The sequence below is a fragment of the Myotis myotis genome, unplaced genomic scaffold, assembly GCF_014108235.1.
Source record: "Myotis myotis isolate mMyoMyo1 unplaced genomic scaffold, mMyoMyo1.p scaffold_m19_p_2, whole genome shotgun sequence".
Lineage (NCBI taxonomy): Eukaryota > Metazoa > Chordata > Mammalia > Chiroptera > Vespertilionidae > Myotis > Myotis myotis.
The window spans coordinates 174618126-174640750 of NW_023416324.1; the positions used below are offsets into that span (position 1 = coordinate 174618126).

The window sequence follows — 22625 nt, forward strand, 5'->3', positions numbered from 1 at the left end:
GGCCAAGCCCCAGCGCCTCTCACCAGGCCGGGCGTCTCCCGCCTGCAGCGAGGCCCCTTCCCCTCCCGGGACCTGTGACCTGGGCCCCTCCGACCCCTGCCCCGCAGCCCGAGCCTGTCCGTCAGCCCCCCTCGCGCCACTGTGGGAGGGGGCAACTCCACCCTGGAGCCCGGAGCCCCACTCACATTACCGCCGCCGCCCAGCTCCTGCAGCGCGATGTTCATGGTGGAGTCCGGGCAGGCGGCACCTTAGGGCTCCCGGCCGCTGGCCCTCGCCCAGGCCGCGGCCTCGGACCCCGGCCAGGCCCCACCGCCGCGCGCCATCGTAGCCGCTGCCACAGCCCTTCACTTGGCCGCCGCCACCCCCGCCTGCCGGGGGTGGGGGGCTCCCCCCCGCCTCCCGCGGCGCTGCGCCTGGGGACGGGGACGTGGGGGAGGGGAAGAGCGCCCGCCCAGACCTCGCTCCGGGACCGACCGCGGCCGCCCCGCTGAGCTGGGGAACCTGCCGCCCTCCTGAACCGCAGGGAACCCGCGCCTCCTAAGGGTCAGCCGTCCCCATCCCCGCAGCATCCTTTCACCAGCCACCCGTCATTTACATTCCTTTGACCCAGGCCCAAACTCTGCCGCTATTTCTCGGCCCAATTACCCAGATTGCAGGCCCTCCCCATCCCCTTTAAACACCTTTGAGAAATTATACTCCACTGAGGAACATCTTCCCCCGGCAGGGCGCACAGCCGCTCTTCAGCCCGCACACACAGAGCAGCACGCAGGCGATGACCCACATACAGCGTGTCCGCATGATGTTCCCAGAGAGCACATGGATCCCAAGGACGCAGGCGAGCACCCAGCCCCATACACAGCCGTACACACACAGGATGCTCACCGAAGGTACACACTGCCCACTCACACACAGTGTGTACATGCTCAGGGCTCCCGGCCCAACACACGCCACACACCGATACAACACCCACAGGGCCCACACTCACTCGGCTCCTGCATGTTGCTGTAAGACTGCACTCTTACTCTCCAACATAACTGCTGTCATCAGATCATCGCACAAAGAGAGGGTTACAGATGGTGACAAATTGGCAGGGGTAAAACAGCCATCCACAGATATTTAAAGATGTGTTCACACTTCTAACTTGAGGAAAGCAAACCATTTTATTTGGGAGATTTACAAGAAGAGACAGAGAGAAAAAACACACACAACCCAAGGGCTACGTAACTGAAAGGCAATAGTGTGGCATCTATGTATCTGCCATCTGCCTTCCTTATTGTCGTTCCTTAATCAGGCCTGGAGGTGTTGCAGTCTGCTACCCTGCTGAGTGTCTCGTATTTTCTTTTACCACAGTGTGTGGTGTGTGTGTGTGTGTGTGTGTGTGTGTGTGTGTGTGTGTGTAAGTGCGTCATCCTCCACCCTCCTCCCCAACACAGGACATAAATCTGACCTGAGAAGTGGCACATCCATAATCTCAAACATCTTGCTGCAAATGGTTCTCGCATGGAATGCGCCTGTGGCTGAGAAAAGGTGGGTGCCGAATGAATCAGGCTGAGAAATGCTGGGTTGTTTTCTTTGGCACTTTCCACCCCATAACTCCATGTTCTCAAACAGGAGACAGTACGGTGTCATAGTTAAGATGAAAGATTCTGGATTCAGGCTGAATTTCTTCACTTATAACATTGAAATAAGAATAGTACCTTTTTCCAAAGGATTGTTGTGAGAACCAAATGAAACAATACTTGTGAAATGCTTGGGACAGTGTCTGACACATACTAGCACCCATTGTGTTACCTGCTGTTCGTGTTGCTGCTGTAGTAATAAAATCCTATAGGTAGGAATGAAAATTGAAAAGGCTGGAGAAAGCCTGTTCTGTTTTCCAGATAGTAGAGAAGGCAGGTGGGTTCTAGATTAGTCTGGTTCCCTGAGCAAGGAGCTTTCACCTCCAGAATACTGGGGTCTGCAGCAGCAAGGACTTGGCGTGGCCACTTGGGACAAGCGCCTGGAGTTGTTCATGTTCTTTCTTTCTTTTTTAAAAAATATATTTTATTGATTTTTTACAGAGAGGAAGGGAGAGAGATAGTCAGAAACATCGATGAGAGAGAAACATCGATCAGCCGCCTCCTGCATATCTCCCACTGGGGATGTGCCCGCAACCAGGTACATGCCCTTGACCGGAATCGAACCTGGGACCCTTCAGTCCGCAGGCCGACGCTCTATCCACTGAGCCAAACCGGTTTCGGCTGTTCATGTTCTTTCTGATGACAGTGTGGCACCACAGCACTTACTTCTTCTCCCTCTCCCCCCAAGCCTGGATGAAGAGAAACATGGCAGCCGGGTTGGTCTTGCCCCACGGGAAATTCCACCAAGACGTGGCCATGTGAGTGTAAACAAAGCTGCTATGTAAGGACTTCCTGGCAACACGCTCATAAGAAATAGTCGCACGGCTGCTGCAATGCCATACTGGAAATAGCAAGTTTATACAGCACTTTACTATGTGCCAGCTAGTGTTGTAGGTGCTTTACACCTATGTACTCATTTATCCTCATGGCACTTATGAAGCCACTTTGCAGATGAAGAAAACTGAGGCACAGAGAGGCCGAGTCACACAGTTAGTAGCAGAGCTGGGATTCAAACCCAAGGGGTCTGGCTCAAGGATATACTTCCTCCTAAGTAGTTGCTTGTCTTCTGCCATATCCTCTCTGGAAGAGTTAGGGGACACACATCTATTTTCAAGGGAGACAGACGTGGACTCAAATCTGGGTTCAATTCTTTATCAGCTGTATGATCTTTACCAAGTTACTTGAAAGCTCTGACCCTTCATTTTCTTCATCTGTAAAATGGGAACAGTCATCCGTATCTCAGAGAGTTGCTCTGAGAAATGCAGCCACATATGAAAGACCCTGTATCTACTTTTGTAGAGTTCTCAGTTTCACTAGGCTTGGCCTAAATGGACAGTTCCTTTCCATGCCTCTCTCATGGCCCAAGTCATTTATTAGGCTCATAATTATTCCTGAATAGATGTTAAGTATCCTATTTATAAGAAGCTTGGAGGTTGCTTGATTCTACAATTCTACTTTCTTTCCTCTGTGTTTATAATCTTTGACCCTGCTTTATTTTCTCGTTCTATTATTCTCTCCCTTTTCTGTTCTTCTTTCCTACAGGAGTAATCTTTTCTCTACATTGATTTTAAATTGAGAGGGAATGAACAATGGGTTATGTGTTACATTTACAAGGATAAAGTAGTCATGAAGATAAGAAACATCCATGTTCAGTGTTGACAAAGGTGAGGAATATGTCACTTTCTTTTTTTTTTTTTTTAAAGATATTTTTATTGATTTCAGAGAGGAAGGGCGAGGGAGAGAGAGATAGAAACAACATTGATGAGAGAGAATCATTGATTGGCCGCCTCCTGCATGCCCCCTACTGGGATCAAGCCTACAACCTGGGCATGTGCCCTTGACTGGAATAGAACCCGGGACCCTTCAGTCCCCAGGCCAATGCTCTATCCACTGAGCCAAACCAGCCAGGGCATATGTCACTTTCATATATTGCTGGTGGCTTACAAATTGATGTTTTTGGCAAATATAAATGAATAGATATAAGTGTACACAGTATTTGCCCCAGGAAGTCTAATTCTAGGAAATTGTTCCAGGAACTAATCATTATCCACAGGAGAAAGATCTGGAAGGATACACACCAAACTGCTAATAATGGCTACCTCTTTAGGATGATACTAGCTTTTGCTACATAACAAACCTACCCAAACTTTGTGGATTAAAATAGCAAACATTTATTAGTTATCTGTTCAGCGGGGTTGACTGGGTCCTCTTCAGGTCTGGGTCAGTTCAGCAGGAGCTGAGTGGTCTAGCTGAATGGCCTCATTTACATGTTTGGGTTCCAGCTGGGATGACTGGGCTTTGTCTCTGTGTGGTCTCTCCTTCTCCAGTAAGCTAGCCCATGCTTCTTCATATGGTAGCTCAACATTCCCAGCACCAGAAAATAGGGTAAGGCCCAGTACATGAACCTTTTCTAAGTCTTCGCTTGCAATACATTTGCTAATGTCCCTATTGGGCAAAGCAAGCCAGAAGGTTAAGCCCAGATTCAGGGTTGGAGAAATAGATACTACTTCTTGATTGGAGGAGCTACAAAATATATGGGCCATTTTTTCCCCTACATTTGTTCATCACAGCACTGTCTATGATAACAAAAAAAAAAAATGGAGGGGAAATTCAACATCTAAGAGTTTATATGAATATATCTAATGATGAGATTACTTTTCACTTCTTTATGATTTTCTGTATAATAATAGCTAACAGTTCTATTGTCTGGCACTTACCTAAGCACTTTATGTTAACTTATTTAACTTATGTTAACTTATTTAAATATGTTAACTTATTTAATCATCAGAATGACCCACTCTATAGATTCTATCAGTATCACAGTCCCTGTTTTACAGACAAAGAGCCTAAGATACAGGGAAACTTAATAACATACCCAAAGTTACACAACAGGTAGAAGACAGATCCTCAATTTAATCTAAACTGTGCTCCTATTAGTCTCCTTTCTAAGTCACCTGATTTTTCTGGGGCCAGAGTGTGATGCTTGGTAAATGGACTATATCATTGGTTTTAAACATTTTTTTTAAAAAATCGCCGAAACCGGTTTGGCTCAGTGGATAGAGCGTCGGCCTGCGGACTGAAAGGTCCTAGGTTCGATTCTGGTCAAGGGCATGTACCAGGGTTGCGGGCATATCCCCAGTAGGAGATGTGCAGGAGGCAGCTGATCGATGTTTCTCTCTCATCGATGTTTCTAACTCTCTATCTCTCTCCCTTCCTCTCTGTAAAAAATCAATAAAATATATTTAAAAAAAAATAAAAAATCATTAAAACTTTTTGATTGCAAATGTAATATACTCCAGAAACATAAAAGATGAAATTCATTCTGCTGGGATCCCAGTTCCATCCTCAAAGGTAACCCTGCTTAGCAGTTTGGTGTGTATCCTTCCAGATTTTCCTTTTATATGCATTTATATACCTAAACACACACTATGTATGTATATGGGTATATATGCATATGTATATGTATGTACTTTTTTCACATATATAAAATCATACTCTACACTTGTTAGTGGCACTTTGACAGACCTTGGATATCTTACCATGTCAATCCACTCATATATGTCTCCTTTTTTGTGATTTATTAGCCTCTGCCAAATAGAAGGAGTCCCAGAAATACCCTCATGAGGTGGGCTTCCTTTGAGTGGACAGAGTTTAAGGAAGGTGGAACATGGTCATGAGAGATGTAAGATTGCCCCAAAATATTTGTAACGGGTTGTATTTGCTTTCCTAGGTTCAGCTGTAACGAAGTCCCACAAACTGAGTGACTTAAAACAACAGAAACTTATTCTCACAGTTCTGGAGGTGAGAAGTCCAAAATCAAGGTGTTGACAGGGCCATATTCCTTTGGAAGTCTGCAGGCAGAATCCTTCCTCGCTTCTTCCATCTTCTAGTGGCTCCCAGCAATCCTTGGCATTCCTTGGTTTCTTCCCTGTGTGTATGTGTCTTTGTGCATCTGTCCTCTTCTTATAAAGATACCAGTGATTGAATTTAGGGCCCCCTCAAATCCAGTATGACCTCCTCTTAACACACTGCGTACCGCTCACGAGTTTTCTCGTGTTTCGCTCCCCATCTGTTATGGACCTTAGATGTCAACACACTGTCTTGTCCACTGTGGGGCACGGTTACAGTGTTTTGGCCAGGTTCAAGCCTCGGACTAATGAAAGGACAGGGTCCTCTCACTGCCACGTGCAAGTCCCAGCTGGAGGGCAGGGCCCTCCCAGCACAATCATAGCAATGGCTGTGGTTGTAAGCTTGAACCTATGGTCCGTGCCTTGTGATAGAGTTTAGGTGCATGTAGTTGAGTAGGGTTGAGATGCATGAGAATGCTGTAAACAACGTGATCACGCCCCTACTTTGCCTGGTGGCATCTGCTATAAAATAAAGACATGGCTTGTGGGCGCTGGCGTTGTCTCCTCTTCAGGGAGCAGCGTCCCACCGAGACCCAGTTATTATTCTCTTGTCTGTCTTTCCTTAATCCTTTCACCACCCCACTCAGAGACACCGTTGGCCGTGCTGGCGCGGCACAGTCCACATTGAATGAAGCGATCTCATTGGTGGAAACCGTGCAGGTCAATCTATGAAAAACTATATAATTGCACGAACCCATAAAGCATTGCAGTTACATTGTATTTGGTCATTCGAATAGTCTTCGTCTTCAAGTTCCTGGTGTTTTTAGAAATGCCCTCTCTCAGAAAAAGGAAGGAAACCAACGAAACTGATACACTTCCGGAAGTATTTAACGATAATTTATCAGATATTCCTAGTGAAATCGAAGATGCGGATGACTGTTTTGACGATTCCGGAGACGATTCTACTGATTCTACTGACAGTGAAATTATTAGACCTGTAAGGAAGCGCAAGGGGCGGTGCTTTCAAGTGATTCCGACACTGACGAAGCTACTGATAATTGTTGGTCTGAAATTGACACGCCACCACGCTTACAAATGTTTGAAGGTCATGCTGGGGTCACTACATTTCCATCTCAGTGTGACTCTGTACCCTCTGTGACCAATCTCTTTTTTGGTGATGAATTGTTTGAGATGTTGTGCAAAGAGCTGTCCAACTATCACGATCAAACCATAATGAAACGCAAAACACCATCTAGAACACTAAAGTGGTCTCCGGTTACACAGAAGGACATCAAGAAATTCCTTGGCCTAATTATTCTGATGGGTCAAACAAGAAAAGATAGCTTGAAAGACTATTGGTCAACAGATCCTTTGATATGTACCCCAATATTTCCACAGACAATGAGTCACCATAAATTTGAGCAAATATGGACATTCTGGCATTTCAACGATAACGCCAAAATGGACAGTCGCTCGGGGAGACTTTTCTTTTTTTTTTTTTAATATATTTTATTGATTTTTTACAGAGAGGAAGGGAGAGGGATAGAGAGTTAGAAACATCGATGAGAGAGAAACATCGATCAGCTGCCTCTTGCACACTCCCCACTGGGGATGTGCCCGCAACCAAGGTGCATGCCTTTGACTGGAATTGAACCTGGGACCCTTCAGTCTGCAGGCCAACGCTCTATCCACTGAGCCAAACCGGTCAGGGCATCGGGGAGACTTTTCAAGATCCAACCTGTGTTGGATTATTTCCTGCATAAATTTCGAACAATATACAAACCAAAGCAACAGTTGTCTTTGGACGAGGGAATGATTCCATGGAGAGGATGTTTAAAATTTCGCACGTACAACCCAGCAAAAATAACAAAATACGGTTTACTTGTTCAGATGGTGTGCGAGAGTGACACCGGCTATATCTACAATATGGAGATATACACTGCTGAAGGAAGGAAATTGCAAGAAACTGTTCTTTCAGTCCTTGGACCCTATCTTGGCATATGGCACCATATTTACCAGGATAATTAATACAATGCTACATCTACTGCTGAATTGCTGCTACAGAACAAAACTAGAGTCTGTGGGACTATTAGGGAGAGTGGAGGTTTACCGCCAAGTTTGAAAATGAAAACATCAAGAATGAAGAAAGGTGACATAATATTTTCCAGAAAAGGCGATATTCTTCTCCTAGCATGAAAAGACAAGCGGGTTGTCCGAATGATATCAACGATCCATGACACTTCTGTCTCGACAACAGGAAAAAAAAAAAAAAAAAGAAAAACGGGAGAGAATATTGTAAAACCTACCTGCATCAAGGAATACAATGCCCACATGAAAGGCGTTGACCATGAGGATCAATTCCTTTCGTGTTGTTCCATTCTAAGGAAAACGATGAAATGGACAAAAAAAAGTAGTGCTGTACCTTATAAACTGTGGACTTTTCAATTCATTTAGAGTGTACAACGTCCTCAATCCACAAGCAAAAATGAAGTATAAACAGTTTCTGCTATCGGTGGCGAGAGACTAGATAACGGATGACAATAATGAAGGCTCTCCGGAACCAGAGACAAATCTGTCCAGCCCTTCCCTTGCGGGTGCAAGGAGAGCATCTCGTAAAGATCCACCCAAAAGGTTGTCAGGTGATATGAAGCAGCATGAACCTGTGTGTATTCCAGCGAGTGGAAAGAAAACATTTTCTATGAGAGCCTGCAGAGTTTGTGTCGCCCATGGAAAAAGGAGCAAATCTAGATACTTATGTAAATTTTGTTTGGTCCCTCTTCACAGAGGAAAATGTTTTACGCAGTACCATCCGTTAAAAAAGTACTAGGAACTTTAATTGTTTAATTGTTTTTGTAAATAAAAATGTTATAATTATTCAAAAACAACACCTAAAGTGCATTATGATCTGTAGTTATGATGATTTAAATAACGTGCAGTTTGCCCCAAAACGTCCGGTCCCTGGCGTATGTCTTAGAGATTTCTATGCGGTACGCAATGTGTTAATTTAAGTAAGTACATCAGCAAAGACCCTGTTTCCAAATAAGGTCACATTCTGAGGTTCCAGCTGAACATGAATTTTAGGGGGGTCCTATTCAACCTACTGCACAGGCCTACAGTTTCCACTTGAATAAAAGTGCCATTTATACTCAAATGTCAAAAGATATGTTATTCTGTTTAGAACATATGGATTGAGTCCACTGGGTTTTGAGGGGCTTTCAATTGAGAAATCCAATAGATGGTCACAAAATGCCACACAATTTTTTTTTCATGTTAGCTGTGAAAATGATTTTTTGTCTCATAGGCAGGGGTGTAGAACATCAGAATTTTAAATAGGGAATCACAATTTTAAAAAGTCCTCCCCACACACACATTTTTAACACATAATGGAAGCTTATATATTGCTATATCTTTACAATTTTGCACTTAGGTTTTTTGCTTTAATCATGATCCAGCATGCACAGCAAGGGCAGGAATAAGATTATTTAAGAAGCAGCTAACGAAATGAATTCCAAGTTAAATTGTCATTCCTCCATCTCCCTCATTCTGGGGGAAGAAAAGAGAATTGTTTCAATTCCCCACCCAGTGTCCTCATCTCATCCTTGGTAAGAAACCTTATGTCCCCTTTAGCATTTGGGTGAGGGGCAGCTCATTACCTCTTGAGACAACCCACTTCACCTCAGGACAATCTCACCTCCAAAACGTTCCTTAATATAGGTTCTATCATCTCTATGCTTTGAACTAGGAAATGGAGGTGCAGAGATGTATGCATATTATTCAAATGCGTTGGCAAGGATTGGAAGGACATATGTACAGGGGTGGGCAAAAGTAGGTTTACAGTTGTAAGTCAAATATATAATAATGAATAAACAGTAAAAGAATAAACTGCCCGGCTGGTGTGGCTCAGTGGTTGGTTGTTGACCTATGAACCAGGAGGTCACAGTTCGATTCCCGGTCAGGGCACATGCCCAGGTTGCAGGCTCCATCCTCAGTGTGGGATGTGCAGGAGGCAGCCAATCAATGATTCTCTCTCATTGTTGATGTTTCTCTCTCTCTCTTTTCCTCTCTTTTCTCTCTGAAATCAATAAAAATATATTTTAAAAAAAGAAAAATAAACTTTCCTGTACTCACAACTGTAAACCTACTTTTGCCCACCCCTATATACGGAAAATATGTGTGATTTTCCATATTTTCCTAAAATATGGAATTTGTACTTGTAAAATGTTACAAGTACAAATGAATTACCTTTAAAAAGTATATATTATTTATTTCAGAGAGAGAAGGAGAGGGAGAGAGAGAGAGAAATATCAATGATGAGAGAATTATCGATCAGCTTCCTCCTACACCCCCACACTGGGGATCGAGCCCACAACCCAGGCATGTGCCCTGACAGGGAATTAAACCGTGACCTCCTGGTTCATGGGTTGATGCTCAACCACTGAACCACACTGGCCGGGCATGAATTAGTTTTTTAAAATCTAGAATGATGGGGCCTTCCATTCAAGTTCATGGAGAAAGTGGCAGAACCAGGATTGGAACCCATTGCTGGACGACCTCCAGTGGGGGTGAAATTTCTGGCCTCTCTCCTTAGTGTTCCTGAGCTCCAGCCTCTATTATCCCTCCAGGTCTCCAGGCTCTCTCTCCAGCTGGGCCTCCACCTCCACCTCCAGCTTCCACCTTATCTCAGACTAGCACACTGCAGGGGAGGACTTGATAGGGATGGGCCTCCAGATCTGGGGCTCTGAGTGAGGCTTGCACACAGGCATCCTCCGGCAACCCTTCCTCTTCCCTCTCTTTCTGCCCGCCACCCGCCCCCCCCCCCCCCCAACCAGTCCCGGTCCCTGGGGCAGCCACTATTGCATTCGCCTCTGTGTTCCAGGGACTAACACTTGGTGAGTTGTTGGAGGAAGGACACTCAGTACTTGGCAGCCTTACTGGCTGCGTAATTTGGTGGGAGGCGGCGGAGGGGGAGAGGGGGAGACACGCTTCACTGACAGTGGAGACCCCCTCCGCCTCAATCGTGCCCTGAACGTAGGAAATGATTATTACCCTCATCAGCGCTGTCATCACCCCTCTCCTTCAAGGCCAAGGATTTAGACATAGCCCCAGAGCGCAAGCAAGCAGGTGACGGCGCAGTGGACGGCCAGCTGGGGGTGGAAGGTGAGAGGAGTGCTCCCGTTGGTTCGGCGAGAACTGTCACGTGAGGCACTTCAACAAGGGCAGGGGGGCGCCCTCTGCCCCGCCCCCCCTACTTGTGGACACACGCAGAAGTGCAGCGCGTCCTCGGGCGCTCCGGGCTTCCCTGCGTCACCTGGCGCCAGGGTGCCCTTCGCGACACCACCATTCATTCTTCTCGCAAGGCAGGCGCAGCGCGGGCACCCGGGCCGGGAAACCGCAGGGCGCGGCGGACGCTTTGAACCCGAGTTCAGGCGCCAGCGTTACGGCTGGGGGCGGGCATCGGCCTTGGTGCTCGCGTGTCGGCCCCGTTACCGTTACCGAGACCTCTCCCAGGCGAGACCGAGGCACGCTGAGACTCGGGAGATGGAGACACAGCGGTCCATGAGTACAGGGGCCAAGCACGGAGACAGATGCAGAAGGGCAAAGGCATTGAAGGCCGACACAGACGGAGACCGTCACACAAAGAGGTCACGGAGGCAAGCACCGGCAGACACTTTCTGGACTGCCATGCAGACAGGCAGAGACAGACACAGGGGGGCAGTCAGAGAAACACAGATGCAGGTGCAGTTTAAAACCCGAAGAGCAGACCAATACAAGCCCGCCGACGGCGAGGACGCCACCCATCGCTCGGAGCCGTCTCCCAGTCCTGCGGGCTCGCCAAGTCCCGCACACCGCGCCCGGCAGCCGACTCTCCCCACGCCGCGTTCGGGTGTCCCGCCCCAAATCCAAAGCCAGCCCCCCTCCCCCCCCAAATCCAAGGCCAGCCCGCCAATTCCCAGTCCCCCTGGCTCGGCTCTCAGCCTCCCTGCCAGACCTCCCACCACACCCCTCCCCCGCTCCCCGCTCCCGGGCCGGTGCTGCGCCCGTTGGCCGGAATCCTTCGCCCAGCCGCCACTCCCGCCTCGTGCAAGACCCGCCCACAGCCGCTTCCGCCCCGCCCTCTCCTCCCCGGAGAGTCCCGCGCTCTCCGGCCCTCCCGCCCCCGCCCCGCCCCTCTCCGCTGGCCGGTGCCCGCCCCGCCTCCACCGCGCCCAGCCCGCCGCGCTCTGCGGCAGTCGGGCGCTCATCGTCATTCCGCTCCCGTCGCCGCCGCCGCCGCCGCCGCCGCCGCCGCCGCCATCCCCGCCCCCGCGCACCGCCCCCGCCCGGTCCCCGCCACCGCCGCCGCCGCCTGCCCAGCGGCCCGGGAGGCGGAGGCGCGGGGGAGGAGGCCCCGCTAGGCTCCGCAGCCCCGGATGCTGCATGACTTCATCCTTCCGCCGGCTCCCCCGCTGAGCTAGGGCCGGTCCGGCAGCTCGCCCGCCGCCCGCGCCCCGCCGCAGTCCCGCGCCCACTCCGCGCCCGCCATGTCCGAGATCCTGCCCTACAGTGAGGACAAGATGGGCCGCTTCGGCGCCGACCCCGAGGGCTCCGACCTCTCCTTCAGCTGCCGCCTCCAGGACACCAACTCCTTCTTTGCGGGCAACCAAGCCAAGCGACCCCCGAAGCTGGGCCAGATCGGCCGAGCCAAGAGAGGTACGCGGCCGGGGCCCGGAGTCGCCGCCTGACCCAGAAACCCTCCGCCGGGCGCCTCCCGGCGGCAGTTCCCCGCCAGCCTCCCGCAGCTCTTGCCGCAGACCAGCGCAGCCAGCCGCTCGCAGGCTGGGATGCGGTGTGTGTGGGGGGGTCCCCGTTGCAGTGCCGTCCCCCTCTCCCCCTCTCCCGGGAGCGCAGTGCCCCGGATTCGATGCTCAACACCTCTGGAAGTAGAGCCCTGGCACCCGGGCGAGGGGGAGGCACCGGCCGGGGCTTTTGGGGTTACCTGGAAGTGGGAACGTGGGGAGACGGGCCGCTTCTTCAGGACCAAACGCTGAGTCGGTGGATGCTACGGAAGAACCTTCGGATGTGGAGGGACGTCCGACTGGAGAGCAGGGCGGGGGCGGGGGGGGCAGGAAATCGGACATCCTGGTTCTTTGCATGGGGAGGGGGCTTTGTTTGGTGCCAGGATCGGAAGAGGGGCTCAAGGGGCGGGAGGGTTAGGTTGGGGAGAGGCTGGGGCTGGCTGGAGGTTCCGTTGGAGGAGGGGGTTCAGTTGCAGTGAGGTTTGGCGAGCGGGTCCCCTGAGCAGGAAGGTTTCTGATCTGCCGGGTTGGAGGAGAGCTCAGGGCGGGAGGGTGTAGACTGCGAGGTGGAGGGGCTGAAGCCTTATAACGAGGGGGCGTTCCTCCACGCGGAGAGGAGGGGTCTGTGGAGCGAGGCTCGGCCGGGGGTTGGGTCGGCAGGAGAGTTCGGGTGGGGAGGCCCCTGTGGCTTGGGGGTCGAGGGTCGTTGCTGGGCTGCTGGCCGTTTCTGCGCGGGGCTCGAGGACGCGGGCCCATCCTGGCCGCCGCCCCCAGGCCGCGCGGCTGACGCGCTTTCTCCCCGTGCAGTGGTGATCGAGGATGACCGGATAGACGACGTGCTGAAGGGGATGGGGGAGAAGCCGCCGTCCGGAGTGTAGACGCGCCGGCTCGGGCGGCGGGCTCCGGGCCCAGCTTCGCAGCGGCCGGGAGCGCGGGCAGGCGATGCAGCTGCCGGCGACCCCCGCCCCGGCCCAGGCGCCCGCGGGCGGGGGCTGCAGGGCCGCGCCGCCTCCGGGTCGGAGTCGCCGCCGCCGCCGCCGGGCACTCCGGAGCTGTCCGCTTCAGCACCACGGCGGCGGCGGCGGCGGCAGCAGCAACAGCAGCGGCGTGGACCGCCCGGAGCCCACCGCCGCGCTCATGCACTTTAGAACCGCGGGCCGCAGCCCCATCCCGCACACCAGAACGTACCGAGCGCCGCGGCCCTCAGCCCCCGGCCCGCCCCCTCCCGCACGGCTCCCCAGCCCCGCCCCTCTCCGGCCGGTTTGGTCTGCAGACTGGCTGCCAGCCGGGTCGGACCGCGCGCGGCCAGGGATGTTTGGCTGCGTATTTGCATGAGCTTCCCACCCACCTGAGCCCAGCCCTCCAGGCCGCTCCTCACCCTCACCCCTGTCTGGCGTGACCCCAGCCTCGGCCTCTTTCTAAGGGACTTCCTCAGCACATTTGTATTTTTATATCCGACTCTTTGTTTACTGGCTCCCCTCATGATTAGTGCCCTCCCCCCTCGGTCTCGTCCTTGCTCTTCTGCGCCTGGCAGATAGGACGAGTGCTGAGGGTGGGCATGGACAAGCCCCCAACATGGTAACCAACATGTGGCCAGTCTGCCCAGGCCCGACCCCAGGCGGCTCTCTGGCAGACCCCTCCCCTCCAGGTATCACCTTCCAAGGGCCCAGGTGTGATTTTACCTTGGACCCCTGCGCCCTGCCCCTGGGAACCCAAATGGGGACTGATCTGCACCCTTGGATGACACCTGTGGCCCTAGAGATGTCCTTTGTAAATGTTCCTCCATCCTCACTGTACCAGGAGTGTGTAATAAACACAGACCTCCCTGTGTGTGTGTGCCTATTGCTTCGGCTTGCTCAGGGGTCAAGCAAAAATGGCTCTAGTCCCTTTTGGGGAGGGGAGTGGGTACTTGAGCATCCCAGGTGCATGTTACTGGCAGGGAAGAGTTGCCAAGAAAACACAGCAGGCAGCCTTGCCCGAGAACATTACCATGTAGCATTCTTGGGTAAATATACAACCAGAACAGGATAGGTCACCAGAGTTGGGGCTGGAGTTAGGGTCAGAATTGTAAAGCAATCTAGATTCAAAGTCTGCAGCCTCCTGTGGATAAATCCAGGTTGAAGGGGGTGGGGAGGCAACAACAGGCCCCGGGGATGCAGGTCTCTGAGTCTGGCTGGCAAGCAGAGGGGCTGTGGTGGATTCAATATGGTGGAAGAAGAAGTTGGGGAGCCCAGGGGAGATCTGAGACCCAAGAAGGAAGCCAGAAACCTGTGATTTGAGATGTAACTTAGCCTGGGCTATATTGTTTCATGTGGGGTTGCTTTCATCAGCTCTGTCTTAGGCATCAGGCCCCTGGGATGTGAGCACCATGGACCCAACCCTAAGCCCTGAATCAGGAATTACAACAACTTGAGGAGTCCAGGGCAGAAAGGTAAGGAGGACTCAAGGACCATGCTTCTGGCCTCACAGCTGAATGGCACTGAGGAAGTCCTCATGATCTGAGTCCTGGAGAAAGCAGGGTGAGGTGGGAGGTCTGGGGGATGAGAGGATCTGGGTCCCAAGAGCCAGCTGAGCCACACTCAGCTCTTTGCCCTTGTGCATGAGGTAGAGATGGAAGTGGAAACCGTTGCCATAGGTTGCATGCCTTAGGGACCAGCCATAACGGGCTTGGGCATAGTGTCTAGTCCGAAAATGGGGGGCAGCAGAGGTCAGCGAGATGAACCGGCCTCCAGGGACCAGCACTCGGCTCACCTGCAAGGCAGACAGAGAAGCCAATGGTGAGGACTGCATCTTCAGGTTCTCAAAGGTCAGTATTGTCCCAGTTGACTTCCCAGATACTACTCTACATCCAGCTCTCCGTGGCAAATTGAGCCTCCTTCTGTGTCCCCGGTCATTCCATGGGGCAGGGCTATATTCTAGACAGGCAGGAGCATGGGAGTGATGTCAAGCCAGGGGGTACTGCTTTCCTGCCAATTGCCCTCCCTCTCAGTCTGTTACCTATCTGGAACCTGGCTGCTATGCCATCCCTATGGCATCCCAGTAGCTCTGTGCAGCTGGCCACTCCAGCCTCCTATAATCCTGACCAGTGTAACGCTCCCCTTCATTCAGGTAACCACAGTCCTGAAAGTGACCCTCCAAACCATGCCTCCTCTGGCTTCCAAGTTCATCCAGTCTCCTGAAACCTCAGCCCCTCACCCCCACCTCTTGGTCTGCCCTCCTCTCTTGTTGCTCCCTCACCTCACTCAGCACCTGGTCCACAGTGCGGACCCCTTCAGAGGACACGGTCCAGGGATCCCGTTCTCCAGCCAACAGGGCATCCAGCGTGCCCTTCTCGAGCACCACATCGAAGGAACCATTGGGAAAGCCCAGTGCCCGCACGTCCATGGTCTCCCAGCGCAGCTCCGGCACATGAGCGTAGCGGGCCCGCATGGCGGCCACCACTACTGATGAATAATCCACACTGGTCACATCAGGGAAGCCCCCGAGGTACAGCTCGTAGCTCAGGGCACTGTTTCCACAGCCTGGGTGGGAAAAGGTGGGTAGCAAAAGAGCTAGGTTAGCTTTTATTTTTTTCCATATATATTATTATTATTTTATTATTATTGATTTCAGAGAGGAAGGGAGAGGGAGAGATAGAAACATCAATGAGAATCATTGATTGGCTGCCTCCTGCATGTCCCACACTGAGGATCGAGCCTGCAACCCTGACATGTGCCCCAACCGGGAATTGAACCGGGACCTCCTGGTTCATAGATTGATGCTCAACCACTGAGCCACGACGGCTAGGTGAGCTAGGTTAGCTTTGATTCTCCCCTCCCCAATTATCCATCCACAACTGGCCCATTTTCTCACAGCCCAAATCTTCCTGTGCTGAGGAAGAAGCAGCATGGTACAGAAAAGAGCATGAGGCTTGGAGTCATGCAGACGTGGGCACATATCCTGGCTCTGTCATTCCTAGATGCGTGAATTAGGAACTTGGGTTTCCTATTCAGAAAAAGGAAGATAACAAGACCAAGCCTGCATGCAGGATAAGCTGCACTGAATTTTAAGAACTAAAACAGCTGAAGAAGCTCTGAACGTAGTTCAAAGGTCTGGATTCTGAATTTTTTTTTTTTTATATATTTTATTGATTTTTTACAGAGAGAAAGGGAGAGAGATAGAGAGCTAGAAACATCGATGAGAGAGAAACATCGATCAGCTGCCTCCTGCACACTCCCCACTGGGGATGTGCCCGCAACCCAGGTACATGCCCCTGACCGGAATCGAACCTGGGACCTTTCAGTCCGCAGGCCGACGCTCTATCCACTGAGCCAAACCGGTCTCGGCATAAGGTTTGGATTCTGATACTCCTAGTCCCACTGCCTTGGCAAGTCACTCAATTCTGAGCCTGTTTTCTCAGACTCAGAATGGGACAATATTGGCATCATTAGGTTCATAGTGTTATCATTAGGATATTGTTTTTAAAATATATTTTATTGATTTTTTACAGAGAGGAAGGGAGAGGGATAGAGAGTTAGAAACATCGATGAGCAAGAAATATTGATCAGCTGCCTCCTGCACACCCCCTACTGGGGATGTGCCCGCAACCAAGGTACATGCCCTTGACCGGAATCGAACCTGGGACCCTTTGGTCCGCAGGCCGACACTCTATCCACTGAGCCAAACCTGTCAGGGCTCATTAGGATATTAATATTACCCTAATACCGGACCTCCCAAAGAACCTCTGGGAAAACTTCAAGTTGGGGTTATTATCCTATTTTGTTAACAAGTGAAGGGGAAACTAGGTGGGGACACAGTGGAGCTGATCCCTCGTAACTCCTCAATGCGTGATTGAGCACTGCATATTGTACTCTGCTGAGTAAGAGTCCCTGACCTTAAGGAGCTCATGCTTTGGTGGGAGGAACAGATGTGTAATCAGGCAATTGCCATGTGATGATGAGTGTTTCAATAGGGACAGGCTGCAGGAGCACATAGGATGATCCCTGTCCCCACTTCAGGGGGGTTGGGCAAGGGTTTCAGGGAAGCTGACAAACCAGTCAGTCTTGAAGAATAATAATACTGGTGGGAAGTGCCTGAAAAGCAGTCCCAAAGAGGACTGGGTCAGGTGAAAGAATAGGTGGAGGTTAGAGGCACGGATGTGGATCCATAGTCCAGACAGCATGGCTTTCTTCGAAGACCTGTTGGTTTCTTCCAGGCCCTCTTGTGGTCAGTCTCAGCCTGAGACCGGGCTGGATGACAGCCCTTGTTGGCCTCACATGGGGATGCCCAGCTCTTGGGATTAGATTGCCTTTAATCCCTATTTGTGTCTCTAAGAGGATCACAGGATCAGCTGTGGGGATAGCCCTAATCTAGCAGGGCTTGGTACCAGGCCAGAGCACCCAGAGGATGCTGGCTGGTCCTCAGCTGACCTTTCCTGTGTTCTTTTTTTTTTTTTTTAATATATTTTTACTTATTTCAGAGAGGAAGGGAGAGGAAGAAAGAGATAGAAACATCAATGATAAGAGAGAATCATTGAACGGCTGCCTCCTGCACACCCCCTATTGGGGATCGAGCCTGAAACCTGGGCATGTGCCCTTGACAAGAATCAAACCTGGGACCCTTCAGTCCCCAAGCCAATGCTCTACCAATTGAGCCAAACTGGGTAGGGCTCCTGTGTTCTTTCTCAGGTCCCGGGGCTCAGGCAGACTGTCACACCTGAAAAAAATTAATGTGTGCTTCCTTATAGCAAGCTCTGGCAGATACACTACATGGGATGGGTGGTGAGAGTGGCTGAACAAGAGACCCTAACTCAGTGCAGGCTGATACCCCACTGGGTTCTCTGACCCACAAACCCTTTACCACCCTACACTTGACCTCATGCCTGCAGAGATCTGCCCAACTATAGACAAATGCAAATATCATTCCCCCGCTTTTCCTTTAAAATGTTTTTATTGATTTTCTTACAGAGAGAGGAAGGGAGAGGGAGAGAGAAAGAAGCACTGATGTGAGAGAGAAACATCGATCCGCTGCCTCCTGCATGCACCCTACTAGGGATTGAGCCCACAACCCTGGCATGTGCCCTGATTGGGAATTGAACCAGTGACCTCTGGGTTCCTTGGTTGACGCTCAACCAGAGCCACGGCAGCTGGTAAATATCCTTCCTTTATTTCCCTTCGTAAAGGAATGGTATCTCCCAAGAGAACTTCACTAAAGATGAAGGAAGAACAAAATCTGACCACAGGGCCAGTCATGCTTACAAAGCAGTGATTTCTGATCCTGCTGCCTCAGTGATCTGGGGCTAGTACCGAAGGTGGGGTTTGGGAAGGCCCTGCCTCCCTAGGTGGAGCCTTAGGGAAGTAGAGCCCAGAGAACTGAGCCAGCCCCAAGAACCCATCACTTGGGAGTCCAGAGCTATGTGGATGCTATCACAACACCAAGAGAAGGAGGTGTAAGCCAGAACGCCAATTCACTAATTTATAACGAGAAAAATAGCCACCATGGGGACTTGACAGTCAATCCCCTGGTCAGTCCCTTCTCTATATATAGAAAATACAAACTGAAGCCAAATTATAAGATTCCTGCGGAACATGGAGAATCAGAGATGTATAATGATGGCAAAGCAAGGACAGCCACATGCATTCATCTGTTATGAGGATATTCTAGCCATAGGGACCAGACACACAAGTTCCCAGGCAGGGTACTCTCTGTCCCCTGAATGGTCTGTGATAAACTGCCCCTCTAATTCCCATTTTTAATAATAATAATGATAGCTAATAGTCACTGAACACTGGGCCCTCTGCTAAGCATTTCTAAGCATTATCTCAGTTTATCTTCACACTACCTTCATATAGACGGTAACTGTTATTATCATTACCATTTTCTAGATGGGAAAACTGAGGCTGCCCAAAGTATATAAGAAACTTCCCAAGGTCACATAGTCCAGTGGCAGAGTTAGAATTTGGATCTAGGCCTGTTTCATGCCAGAATCAGAGCTCTTAAACCACTACGCGAAACTGTCTACCAGTTTTCAAGAGGTCCACTCACCTTCAGTTGTGACATTCCATCTTTAGTCATTTTACCAATTGTAACCGAGTTCTAGATGTCTCTATGCCCATAAGCATGGTGCAGCAGCAGAAGCTCTGGAGTCAGGTGGCACCCTTACTTTACCACTTACTTGCTACATGACAACCGTGGACACTGTCAGTGCTCTGATCAGATCCATTTGAAGTGTGTCTAGGTTTTGGTGTGTGCTCGATTCTGACAGTTTGCATCTGTGACTCTTCAGGCTGAACTACCCTCAGGGAAACTTTTGCCTGTGATCACAATCCTGCTTGGTCTCTTCCTTCCCTATTCCCTCACTCTCTGACTGATTTCTTCTGGGAGCACATCCCTAACAGATAACTAGGAGATGAATCGTAATCTTAGGATTTGTTTCTAGACCCAGCCTGAGACAATGACCTGCAGCAGGGGATACCAAATTCAGCTTGACACCTGTTTTGGTAAATAAAGTTTTCTTGGAATGCAGCTATTCTCATTCATTTAGGTACTGTCTTTGGCTGCTTTTCTACTACAACATCAGTACTGACTAGTTGTCAGAGAAACTGTATAGCCCACAAAGCCCTAAATCAGTGATGGCGAACCTATGACACGCGAACTCATTTTTTTGGTTGATTTTTCTTTGTTAAATGGCATTTAAATATATAAAATAAATATCAGAGATAAAAGTCTTTGTTTTACTATGGTTGCAAATATCAAAAAATTTCTATATGTGACACGGCACCAGAGTTAAGTTAGGGTTTTTCAAAATGCTGACATGCCGAGCTCTAAAGGTTCGCCATCACTGCCCTAAATATTTACTATTTGGCCATTTTCAGAAATAGTACTGACCCCTGATCTACAGTAAGTCTAGTAATACTTACTACTCACTTCTCAGGGTTGTCATAAATATTAAATACTTTAGAAAGGACCCACCCAGCACATTCCCTAGCACCGACCGGGGCTCAGCTTGTTTGTTAAAGTGGAATGTAACATAGGTATTCCCCAAGATGTGGGTCCTCTTTTTATTTATTTATTTTTAAAATATATTTTTAATGATTTCAGAGAGGAAGGGAGAGAGATAGAAACATCAATGATGAGAATAATCATTGATCAGCTGACTCCTGCATGCCCTCTGGGGGTTGAGCCCAAAACCCTGGCATGTGCCCTGACCAGGAATCGGACTGTGACCTCCTGGTTCATAGGTCGATGCTCAACCACGGAACCACACAGGCTGGGCTGGGTCCTCTCTTTAGATCTTGGGAATAATGTCTGGAAAGTTTTCCTTTTTTATTTTTAGACTTTTCTCCCCTCTCCAGAAAAGAATACCTTCCTGTCTAGGAGATTTTAAGGCAGTGTTATTCTCAGCATGAGAATCTGCTGTGGGCTTGCTAAAACTACAGACTCCTAGGACCCACCTTAAACTGTCCCTGGATGGGGTCCAGCTTTCCAGGTGATTTTGATGCACACTAAAGCTTTAAAAAATTAGATCTATGGTAAATCTATAAATAAATGTAATGGCTTAAAAGCATAAAATTTGAGTTTTTACTTCTGGGGGGGCGGGGGGAAGAGGTTTGGGAGGACTACGCAGAAAACCTTGAATATAGATGGGCCTTTTTATTTTGCCAGGCATTGTTTTGGGTATCTTTCATACTCACTCAATCATCATAAAAACCCAATAAGTAAGTCATCTCTTTTTTTTTAAGGCTGAGAAAATGGAGACACAGACATTTCAAGTCTTTTTTCCAGGACTACATCGTTAAGATTCTGTGGTTTTGCCCATTATTCCACAGCTAAGATTACATGAGCCTAGATTGCAACAGAATTAGCTGCCTCCAGAGTCCAAGTTCTTAAGCACTAGGTTATTCTTCCTTTCTAGTTCTAGGAATATTCTATTTTTCAAACTGAGTATGGTATACACATACATATTAGATTTACTGTTTATACCTTTCATATACTGTATTACAGATGACATGTATATGAAATACTTTTTTCTTTTTTTCTTTTTAATTTGTGTGTCATCCTCGCGCAGAGGCCATGCTAATCTTCTATCGTTCCAATTTTAGTATATGTGCTGCCGAAGCGAGCACATGAAATATTTCACTTAAACATATAAATGCTTTTACAAATACCAAAATAAAAACTATAATTGGAAGGAAACCCGTTGCTCAATCCAACTTCTCTAGACCGCCCCCCCCCCCCCCCCCCCCCCAGGCTGGCACTGGGACTAAGCCCCATCTTGCATCCTAGTACTCTTTCCTGGAATCTCACCAATCTCGGTTGCAATATCCCCTCTGACCTCGGAGGGCGCTGTCCTCCTCACTGCACGCGGGGCATCAGACCGAGTTTCCGAGTTCGGAAAGTGGTAACTCTCTCCAGGTGACAACAGCTCCCGGTGCCCATTGGCGCAAACAGAAAGATGCTATGCACTGTGCTCGAGGTGCCTGCATGTGCCTTATCCGACTTGAGCTCGCAGTTCCATTTCTAGAAGTGACTCCGAAGCTCAGGACGGGTTTACGACCTGTCCTAGTCATAGAGCCAACTAGCGTAGGGACTTCCTAGACCTCTGAGCTCTCCAGTGCTCGCGGTGCCTTCCGAGGGTGCGGAACGGGGCCCCGGCTCACCTACCACGCTCAGACTCAGAGACACTGTCGAGTTGTGGGGGGGCCGGGAACTGACTCCAGGTTCTGAAGGTACTGGATCGTGGCTCCTGACCTGGGCATCCTCAGTCAGGGGCAGACAGACGCGAGGAAAGCGGACGGGGGCGCCGAGGCGAAGCTGGTCCCGCCAGCTCCACCTGGCTGGGCAGCGCCGGGACTACCCACCTAACACGAGGATACGGTCCTCGGGCCGCAGCTCCGGCTCTAGCAGGGCACGGAAAGAGGAGAAGTCCCCGAACCACTCGTAGGGGGCAGAGTCGGCCGCGTCCCGGTAGCGCTGGTCCCAGTACTGGACCTCTCGGTACCCGGAGTTCTGCTCCGGTAACTCCGGCCGGGGCTCGGGGGCCCCGGGAGAGGCCATGCTTGCTGCTGCCGGGCCTGGAGGGCAGTCGGCCGGCACCTTTAGGCGGGGCTTGGCTCCCCCGGGCAGCCAGTCTGAATGGTAATATCGTGGGGGGCGTGGCCTTTAAGTCTCCGCCCCCCCAGTGAGGTTGCTCAACATAAACACGTGGAACTTCCGTCCTCTGCTAAGCGCTCTTCGAAGAACCTTCCGGCTGGTTAATCAGGTCGTCCAAACTCGGAAGCTTCCGGCTGTACTTGTCACTCACAGCTGAGAACCACACTCAGAGCGTTAGACTCACTCTGGTTCATCACTGTCCCTTCTCATATTTACAATTTGACCGGCTCCTTACATTAAATATGAAAATT

The 22625-nt window shown here is 50.2% G+C and overlaps 2 protein-coding genes and 1 non-coding gene across 6 annotated transcripts in view; 1 reads left to right on the plus strand and 2 right to left on the minus strand.

The window, feature by feature from the left end:
- The window catches only part of LOC118676757 (endothelin-converting enzyme 2), a 35434-nt gene extending 13074 nt beyond the window's left edge, over positions 1–22360 (minus strand). Inside the window, exons 1-3 of one of the 4 annotated variants that reach the window (XM_036351187.1) lie at positions 22083–22346; positions 15481–15764; positions 14216–14994 (exon numbers count right to left, since the gene is read on the minus strand). In XM_036351187.1, coding sequence (XP_036207080.1) covers positions 14707–14994; positions 15481–15764; positions 22083–22278 — 768 coding nt within the window. In that variant the 5' untranslated portion in view covers positions 22279–22346 and the 3' untranslated portion in view covers positions 14216–14706. The other 3 variants (XM_036351188.1, XM_036351185.1, XM_036351184.1) reach the window with 3 other exon arrangements.
- On the plus strand, positions 11767–14073 carry CAMK2N2 (calcium/calmodulin dependent protein kinase II inhibitor 2). Its single transcript, XM_036351189.1, has 2 exons — positions 11767–12157; positions 13051–14073. Exons 1-2 carry the CDS (start codon positions 11989–11991, stop codon positions 13119–13121), a joined length of 240 nt encoding a protein of 79 aa, XP_036207082.1. The 5' UTR covers positions 11767–11988; the 3' UTR covers positions 13122–14073.
- Positions 21240–21347, minus strand: LOC118677865. Its single transcript, XR_004974588.1, has one exon. It is a non-coding gene; the product is annotated as a U6 spliceosomal RNA (small nuclear RNA).
- Positions 22361–22625: the final 265 nt, after the last annotated feature.

Coding starts and splice junctions, on each gene's coding strand:
- CAMK2N2 (XM_036351189.1), top strand. CDS start 11,989: ATGTCCGAGATCCTGCCCTACAGTGAGGACAAGATGGGCCGCTTCGGC. Junction 12,158..13,050: donor GATCGGCCGAGCCAAGAGAG/GTACGCGGCCGG, acceptor CTCCCCGTGCAG/TGGTGATCGAGGATGACCGG.